Raw genomic sequence first — 10,000 nt, 5'->3', positions numbered from 1 at the left:
GTAAACAGCTTTAAATTTAGCCTAAAAATTGCCCAAACTGGTTGGAGTTTTATCCGTGGTTTATCTGGAGGTAATAATAATAATAATAATAATAATAATATTAATAATATTAATAATAATAATAATAATAATAATAATAATAATGAAAAATAAACATCATTCAATTTAACCTCCAAATTCCCCAAATTGGTAGGATTTCCAGTAATAATAATAATAATAATCTAATAATAATAATAATAATAATAATAATAATAATAATCATAATACAAGTTTTCTCTCTCTCTCTCTCTATCTCGTCTCTCTCTCTCTCTCACTCTCTCTCTCTCTCTCTCTCTCTCTTTTTCTGACGTTTCGCCCAGATCTTGCCAGGGCATGTCAACAGCGATGGTTGCTGGAGGACTGAATCTTGGTGGTGAAATAATAATAATAATAATAATAAGAATTAATAATAATAATAATAATAATAATGAATTAAAAATATAAACAGCATTCTGTTACAACTTCCAAAATCAAAAACTGTTTGGAGTTCAAATAATATAATAATACTAGTAATAATAATCATAATATAATGGATATGTATAATATGAATATATATATATATATATATATATATATATATATATATATATATATATATATATATATATATATATGTATTCAGTTTAACCTCTAAATCCCCAAATTGGTAGGAGTTTTCAGTAATATAATATAATGATAATAAGAATATCAATAATAATAATAATGAAAATATATACAGCATTCAGTCGAACCTTCAAATTCCTCAAACTGGATCGAGAATGATAAAGATCTGATCTGCTACACAGACCTACTTCCACAGGCTCCAGTAAAAGTGATGTTGGTCTATTCGAAAACAACAGGGCTTAAAACGTTTTCCCAAACGTTTATAACACAAAGAGAGAGAGAGAGAGAGAGAGAGAGAGAGAAGAGAGAGAGGAGAGGAGAGAGACTTGGGTAAACAAACTTCACAAGAGTGAATTGAATTTGGGTAAATATTTGACGGTTGCTACTTTGTCATAACAAGATTTTTATTTTTTCGTTTTTTTAAATAAATGCGTCAAATGTTGACATGTTTATTTACGCTTACGTATTTCTGTTTGTTTAATTCTTATCTTTGCCCTGCTTTGATGTATATTAGATGAGTGATGCCGCTGCGTTCGTTTATTATTTATTTGTCAATTTTTGGAGATTGTGTTTCCTTGTCTATTTTCTTAATCATGATGTTCGCAGTTCTTTGTAAGATTTTCACGGCTCTAATTATGAAATCTCTACCATCATGAATTTTACCATAAAGTCTTTACATTTTTCATATATGTATACATGTGTAACAAAATTTAATATAAAGATAAGTCTTATCTTTTCATTATTTAATTCTGTTGATATAACTTGATAACTCCTGTAGTGATTCTTAACACATGCTCGTTTTAGTATTGCTTCTCCCGCAAGTCGCATATAACCTAGGCCTTTATAGTGGTGTTTCTCATCCATTCTATTAACTCAACATCCTGATTTCAGCACGCGAATAATATGTTCACTTTAGTGTTGTTTCTCATCCGTTTTACTAATTAGCAGGCTAATTTCAGTGGTGCCTCTCATTCTACTCACACAAAATGGCCATTTTAGTGTGGTTTCTCATTTAACTCATAAAGATGGTCATTTTAGTGTTGTTTCTCATCCATTTTTCTAACTCAACATGTCAACTTCAGTGGTGACTCTCATTCTACTCACACAAGATGGCCATTTTAGTGGTGTTTCTCAGCACCACTTGGGGAATGAGAGGATTGTAGGCCGAGCATTCCAGGATCTCCCCGTTATCCCTCACGTCAGGGAAGTAGGCGAAGACGGAGCGAGTGGATCCTCCGCGAAGGACCTCCTCCTGGATATCCTACGAAGGAGAGAAAAGGAGAACAGTTAATTCAGGTTGCAAAGTTAACTGAAATAGATTTTTTGAATGGCGGAATTTGAGGATTTATTTAAAGTTATAAATGAAATGAAAAGATGGGAATGTTGGAATGCATTCAGGATTTATAATTGTATTTGATATCCTACAAAGCATTGCGAGAAGTATGTTTCATTACAAGGATGCAAAATTAATTTGAAATACCTTTTTGAATGGCCGACGTTTGAGAGTTATTTGAAGTTATAAATGCAATCAAAAGATGAGAATGTTGTAATATATTCAGGATTCATAAATTTATTCACTATCCTACAAAGGGTTGAGAGAAATATGTTCAATCATAAGGATGCAAAATTAATTTGAAATAGATTTTTGAATGTCTGAAACTGGGGAGTCATTTGAAGTCATAAATATAATTACAACATCGAATGTCGGGATATATTCAGGATTTATCTTTTTTTTTTTTTTTAATATCCTACAGAGGATTGACAGAAATATGTTCGATCACAAGAATGCAAAATTAATTTGAAATACCCTTTTGAATGTCTGAAATTGAGGAGTTATTTGAAGTCATAAATATAATTACAATATGGGAATGTCGAGATATATTCAGGATTCATAAATTTATTTAATATCCTACAGAGGACTGAGAGAAATATGTTCAATCATAAGGATGCAAAATTAATTTGAAATACCCTTTTGAATGTCTGAAATTGGGGAGTTATTTGAAGTTATAAATATAATTACAACATAGGAATGTCGGGATATATTCAATTTTTTTTAATATCCTACAAAGGATTGAGAGAAATATGTTCAATCACAAAGATGCAAAATTAATTTGAAATAGCTTTTTGAATGTCTGAAATTGGAGAGTTATTTGAAGTTATAAATATGATTAAAACATGGGAATGCTGAGACACATTAAGGATTTATAAAATTCCTTTTTATTTAATATCCTACAAAGGATTAAGACAAATATGTTTAATCATATGGACAAAAATTAATTTGAAATAGATTTTTTCAATGGCTGAAATCGAGAAGTTTTTTTGAAGTTTCCAATATAATTGAATGATGGGAATGCTGAAATATATTCAGGATTTATTTTTTTAATATCCTACAAAGGATTGAGGGAAAGGTTATTTCAATGAAGGAAGAAATAAGGATTTAATTTTTAGTTGCTAAACGGAAATCATTAAAAAAGTTACAAATTTATGGGAATATATTGACTGAGAAATGAAATTCAAAATAACTATTAATAATGATGATAATAATAATAATAATAATAATAATTAATTATTATTATTATTTATTATTATTATTAATTATTATTATAATTATTATTATTATATTATTATTATTGTTGTTGTTGTTGTTGTTAGTATTATTATTATTATTATTATTTTATTATTATTATTATTATTATTATTATCATTATTAAACTTACTTAAATCTATGATTTTAAGTATATTGTTGTTAATGAAATTGTTACATGAATTCTGAAAACCTCAACCATGTATTTCATTATTATCATTATTATTAGGACAACTACAAGTGATACTTTTATTATCATTATTAAATCTATGCAAAACACCACAAATTAAACCCAGAAACAAATATGCAAAAAAACAATTTTAAACTTCCTCATATAAATCTTCCCCTTACGTTAGACAGGAGACGCCACCAGCCAACCCCAACCCCCAACCCCCCACCATAAAACCTCTCGGTTCTAAAACCAGGGCATTTAAAGGATTAAAAAAACTTTCTGTCACATCGTCATCTTTATTACGCGAAATCTGCATACGCAGATGACACTCGTTTGCCCATAAAGAACATTTTGTTTTCAGAAATTTTTTTCTCCTTGGGGTAAACCTGTCTTGGATTGGGATAGTTCATGCCATAGAGTTAAGTCAGGAATTAAGATGGTGAGAAGTGTTTGATTTTATGTGTATAGGTATATATATATATATATATATATATATATATATATATATATATATATATTCCCTAGGATAGTTCTATCCAATGCTAGGGTTAATTCACCTGGTGTAGTTAAGTCAAGAATTAGGATAGTAAGAATTGCCTTATTTTATATCCAGCTCAGAAAATGATTACATATGAAATACATATAAAATGACAGATAGTAGCGATGAGAATAAAGGAAAAGAGAATAGTAGTGATAGTTCAGCAAATAATCCTCCAAATTGTCTCACTTGAACTGGACAAGACCAACCAAGGGGACGTGAGGATAGTGTAACGAACTAATCAAGTCTCCTCGTCAAAAATCTCTATTTTTGGGTCTCTCCCCCTCTCCCTCTCCTCCTCCTCCTTCCTCCCCCTCCCCCTCCCCTTCCCCTCCCCCTCCTTCTTCTTCTATCTAGAGTTGTCATTTCCTGAGAGCTTCGTCTTCTTCATATCTATATATATTATATATATATATATATATATCTTTATTAATATATGACAAAGAAGACGAATCTCTCTCTTTCCAGGTATATGAAAACCGAATCTATGTCTATATATATATATATATATCTATATATTATATATACATGTAGAGGTTTGTAGGCTACTCAGGTTTTCACAATACCGAGTAAGCTATAAAAAAAAACTGGTGATTACATTAACAAAATCAAACTATTTCACGTCAGAACTTGTAAAAGGACAGATTACAGCGATGCAGTCCACTAACAAAACAATCGCCAGTTACAATTATAATGACATCAACAATACCACCCTAATCTACCGGTATTGTTCACCTGCCCGAATTAATTGTATATACGATACGACGCTCCCACCTGGCATTTTGAATTCGCCTTTGAAAACAAAACCCTCATTAACAGGAAACGGTAACGTGAGAGTGTGCTAATTAGGCCTGTGATTTGATATCTACCTGCTTTTCTTAATGAGGTCATGGCTACGTGCGCGCGCGTGTGTGTGTGTGTGTGTACTCAATTTCATTACCCCTCAAATACAAATTTCTTCCATGTATATATAGTAACACTTCAAGCCACTAGATGTGAAGGTAAACAACCTCTGTTGAGGAGGACTGACTATATTGCTAAATATATCTTGATGGATATTTTACTGAAAGAATATAACGTCGATGTATATAATATTCTTCATAACATTTGTAAAATTTATACCAACTTATAACTTTATTCAGTAGTTTATCAAATTCAGGTACAATAAGATACCTTTGCAACCCAATGACCAGACCTCTGTAGAATTATTATTATTATTATTACTATTATTATTATTATTATTATTATTATTATTATTATTATTATTATTATTATTATTATTATTATTACTATTAAGCGAGTTGATTTTATATATTGTTTTTTCTATTTTCCTTACAATTCCCTTCTCAGGCTCAGCGATGTTTCTGAGTAACTGGCCAATATGCTGAACGTCACGTGATACCAGCTATACCAGCTATACCAGGACCAATACCAGCCCTTAAAACCAAAGACGACCCCGGCCCGAACTGAACTACGCCTACGGAATAATACCGGCACCGACGACGACCCCTGCTTGACCTGGACCTGATATCCTGTTCTAATAAAAGATTACCTTCAGCTTACAATTTTTTGAAAATTCCCAATATGAATATTGGCCAGTTACTCAGAAACATCGCTGAGCCTGAGAAGCGAATTGTAAGGAAAATAGAAAAAAACAATATATAAAATCAACTCGCTTAATTCTGCCATCCTTTTTAACAGCATTTGCCTAAAAGAGGGTCTTCTACCAAAATATTATTATTATTATTATTATTATTATTATTATTATTATTATTATTATTATTATTATTATTATTATTATTATTATTATTATTAAGCAAATGAACCCTATTCACAAGAAACAATCCCTCAGGGTCCATATACTTGAAATTCAAGCTTCCAAAGAACAAATAGCTAAAAACGTATTAAAACATAAGGAGAATAGTATCAGAGTAGGAAAGGCTGGCATCTTCAAAAGATCAATAGAAAGTTGCAGGTGTCCTACTTAGCTTTTATATTTACAATGACTAACAGGCCTGTTACAACTACAATTATTCATTGTTCGCGCTAATTGACAGAAGTTTGTCACTGTGGCACAATGGAAGTAACTCTAGCGTCTAATTATACAGAATTCCATTTCTAATTAAGAATATATTCACGGAATTTCAGGAATATATTTATGGTACTGTTGGTTAGTATTCTACCCAACAACCTCAGGGCCTTTGCAAGGAGTTTAAAAACAATTAACATGTTTTTGCAAATACAGGAACTTATGCACATTCTTTAGTTATTTTTTTTTTTAGTGCTTTAGTGAAAAGATTAAATCCGAAGTAGGAAAAGTTGCAGTTTTATGATATACAACAGGACGTGATTCGACCTTCAGCTTAATCGTGGCGCGTGCTAAAATCTACGGTAAAAAAAAGTGTGTTGTTTCACCAACGAAAATTAAAATAAATATACTATATTTTCTGAGAAATAATTGTTCTGTACTGTTTAACATGAATATTATTTATTTTTCTTAGATTTCCCTTCTATTGAATAAATCATAGATCTCTCATAAAATTCCTGTATCTTTAACTCAATGGTAAACATCTTTTTCAGACCATTTCAGGCTCCCCATAGACCTTTCCTACTACCCCAACAAGAAAAACAACAGGAAGAGCAACAACAACACAACAAAGTAGCTTGTAGGCTTACTCCCGGAGTAAGCGAAAACATAAATAAAACTATGAGAGGATGGAATGATTAATTCATTATTATTATAATTATTATTATTATTATTATTATTATTATTATTATTATTGAGAAGATGAACCATATTCATAGAAAACAAGCCCACCATAGGGACCACTAACTTGAAATTCAAGCTTCCAAAGAATATTATGGTTTTCATTAAGAAACTGATAAATTTTAGGAGTCACGTATTGACAATGTAAATAAATGAATGTATTTCGAGAGACAAAATAACTCCGTCAAACAAGCAAATAAGAAGGGAACAGGACAAAGGCCTTTAAAAGAAGCTTCCCATCCCCAAAAAACCCTTTCTGAAATTGTAAGCTAAACTTCTTCGAGGTGAGCTGACTTGAAAAGGTTCTTGGAGAAGGATGTAGAGAGAGAGAGAGAGAGAGAGAGAGAGAGAGAGAGAGAAGAGGAAGGGGTAGGGGGGTTAGTATGTAAACTAAACCAGCCCCTCCGTCCCTCCCTCTCCCTCCCCCTCTTTCCAAGCTTAGATACAGGACGTGTTTATATGTATTTTTTTTGTGTGTTCGTTTTTGTCAAGAGACAGTTGAACTCCCGACGATGGATCACCAAAGAGAATAAATGTGATGCTGGGACACGTTTTCCTTGGATCCTGATTTATTTATTTATCTTCTTCTCCTCCTCCTCCTCCTCTTCTTCTTCTTCTTCTTCTTCTTCTTCTTCTTCTTTTGAGGAAGAGTTTCCGAGCGAGTGGAGGGAGATGTAAATGAGATTTCCCCGACGAGATCTATGAGAGAAAGAGATCTCAAAGGGAGAGAGAGAGAGAGAGAGAGAGAGAGAGAGAGAGAGAGAGACGTGAGAGCGAGTGTGTGTGTTTGTGTGTGAGGTTGACAAGAGATAGAGGGGTGATACACAAGAGAGAGAGAGAGAGAGAGAGCGAGTGTGTGCGTGTGTGAGGTTGACAAGAGATAGAGGGGTGATACACAAGAGAGAGAGAGAGAGAGAGAGAGAGAGAGAGTTTTATAAACCCTCACTTCAGACAATTTTTCAGCCTGAGAGAGAGAGAGAGAGAGAGAGAGATAAGAGAGAGAGAGAGAGAGAGAGAGAGAGAGAGAGAGAGAGAGAAGACCCAATCCCCCAACCTCAATCTCTACACAAAATTTTTTTCCCATCCTTACAGGAGACTTCCCAAAGATTACAGAGCCACTCTCTTCCCATGTAATAATAAATAAAATATTCTTCCATAGGAATTTTATTTTCTAGTCGACGGAAAAATTGTTTTTCGTTTTGAATTTTTCTAAAAAAAATAGAAATGAAATATTGAATCTAAGACCAGGATTTGCTAGACATTTTCAAATAGAAACATCTCACGGTTGATGGAAGAGAAAATATATATATTTATTTTCTTTTTTCTTTTTTTCTCACCCTGCTTTCCTGTCTCTAAAAATTGGTTGGAATCTATTGGAATTGATTCTTTGAATACGACCAGAAATTGGTTGGAATCTACCTAAATTGGGTCCTAAAGGTCAACTAGAAATTGGTTATAATTTATTGAAATTTTTTCTTTAAGTTAAAAAAATTGCTTATAATCTACTCAAATTATTTCTATAGATTCAAGTAGAAATTGGTTATAATCTATTGAAATTGTTTCTATAAACAGAATTAGAAATTGGTTATAATCTATTTAAACTGCTTCTTTAAATGAAAGAAATTGGTTATAAACGATTTAAATTGCTTTAAATGAAGGAAATTGGGTATAAACGATTTAAACTGCTTCTTTCAATGAAAGAAATTGGTTATAATCTACTTAAATTGGTTCTTTAAACGAAAGAAATTGGATACAATCTACTTGAATTGGTTCTTTAAATAAAACAGACTGGTTCTAATGTACTTACAATGTTTCTTTAGACAAAAATAATTGGTTATAACCCGCTTAAATTGCTTCTTTAAGCTCAACTAGAAATGGGTTAAATGGGTTAAATGTTTAAATGATTTCTGTAAATATAATAATAATTCTACAATAACATTCACACTAATGAACAACCTTTTTTTTATTTTTAATTATTCAGGCTGCTTATCATTAATATAATTAGACCTTCGAGAATAATTCTATAATATTTTCAACTGGATTTTTTAACCTGAATAAAATCTAATCTAATTAGAACCGCATCAATTATTTTTTTTATTTTTGATAATTTAGATGATTCATTTATTTATCCGATTATGAATTACGATTATCTTCTGTCGAGGTAATTACTCTTTTCTTTAATGTAATCTAATTGAAATATATGTAATTGTCTGTTTGTAATGTAATTGTGTTATTATATTTTCTCTAGAAAAAATATCATCTGCAAATAAGAATTCAATTACCATAGAGAAAAAAGGAGGGAAAAAGAATATAATAATGAGAGAGAGAGAGAGAGAGAGAGAGAGCGAGAGAGAGAGAGAGAGAGAACTAACGGATGCCGGTTGCTTCTTAAAAACATAACGACCAAATAATTGTAAGCAAGAGAGAGAGAGAGAGAGCGAGAGAGAGGGGAAGGTATTAAAAACTCAAACGAGTTTATAATAGCTTGCCCTATACCCCCCCCCCCCCCCCCCCCCTCCCCCCCCCCCCCCCCCACAACAAAAAAAAGGCCAATAAAGGATAACAAAAGGAAACTAAATAAACAATTTCAGAAGTAGCCATAAGTAATACTCAGAGCAAAGGAATTTACTTTAGCGATTTGGTAAAGAAGAAACTTTATTTTAGCGACTAGATGCTCCCGGGAATTTATTTTGGCGAATAGATGATCGACGGAATTTATTTTAGCGACTAGATGATCGATAGAATTTATTTTAGCAGTTGAGATTACCCACGGAATTTATCTTAGTAATTGGGTGAAGTAAAGTATATATTAGGTGAAATAAAGAATTCATTTTAGCAACTATATGAGCCACAGAATTTAATTTAGCGATTGAATAAAGGAAAGAATTTATTTTCTTAGCGACTAATATGATACAAGGAATTTAAATTTTAGTGATTGAAATAAAGGAGGAAAATTTAATTTTAGCGGACTAATATGATCCCACAGAATTTTAAATTGTAGCGATTGGTGAATGAAGTATTTATTTTAGCAACGGGATTAAGTACGGAATTTATTTTAGAGGTTGGGTGAGGTAAAGAACTTATTTTAGCGCCAGGATTAGCGGCGGAGTTTATTTTAGCTATAGGATTAGACAAGGAGTTTATTTTAGCGAATCGATGGCGAAGAAAAAAGCTACGGAATTTATTCTGCGGCATAGTTCATTTTAACGAATTGACTCATGCAAAGAACCAACCCCCAAAAGTAACTATAAGAAGACTCTCACAAATAAACCATAAATTCCAAAAATTTAACTATAA

General features: G+C 31.8%; 1 protein-coding gene across 1 annotated transcript in view; it reads right to left on the bottom strand.

Moving 5' to 3' along the window:
* Positions 1-10,000, bottom strand: part of LOC135205028 (uncharacterized) — a 141,003-nt gene that overhangs the window by 29,756 nt on the left and 101,247 nt on the right. The window contains exon 7 of the mRNA XM_064235287.1: positions 1,747-1,903. Coding sequence (XP_064091357.1) covers positions 1,747-1,903 — 157 coding nt within the window. The remainder of the gene's footprint in view (positions 1-1,746; positions 1,904-10,000) is intronic.

This window comes from Macrobrachium nipponense, chromosome 48 (assembly GCF_015104395.2).
Source record: "Macrobrachium nipponense isolate FS-2020 chromosome 48, ASM1510439v2, whole genome shotgun sequence".
Lineage (NCBI taxonomy): Eukaryota > Metazoa > Arthropoda > Malacostraca > Decapoda > Palaemonidae > Macrobrachium > Macrobrachium nipponense.
This window is presented reverse-complemented; position numbering and strand designations above follow the sequence as displayed.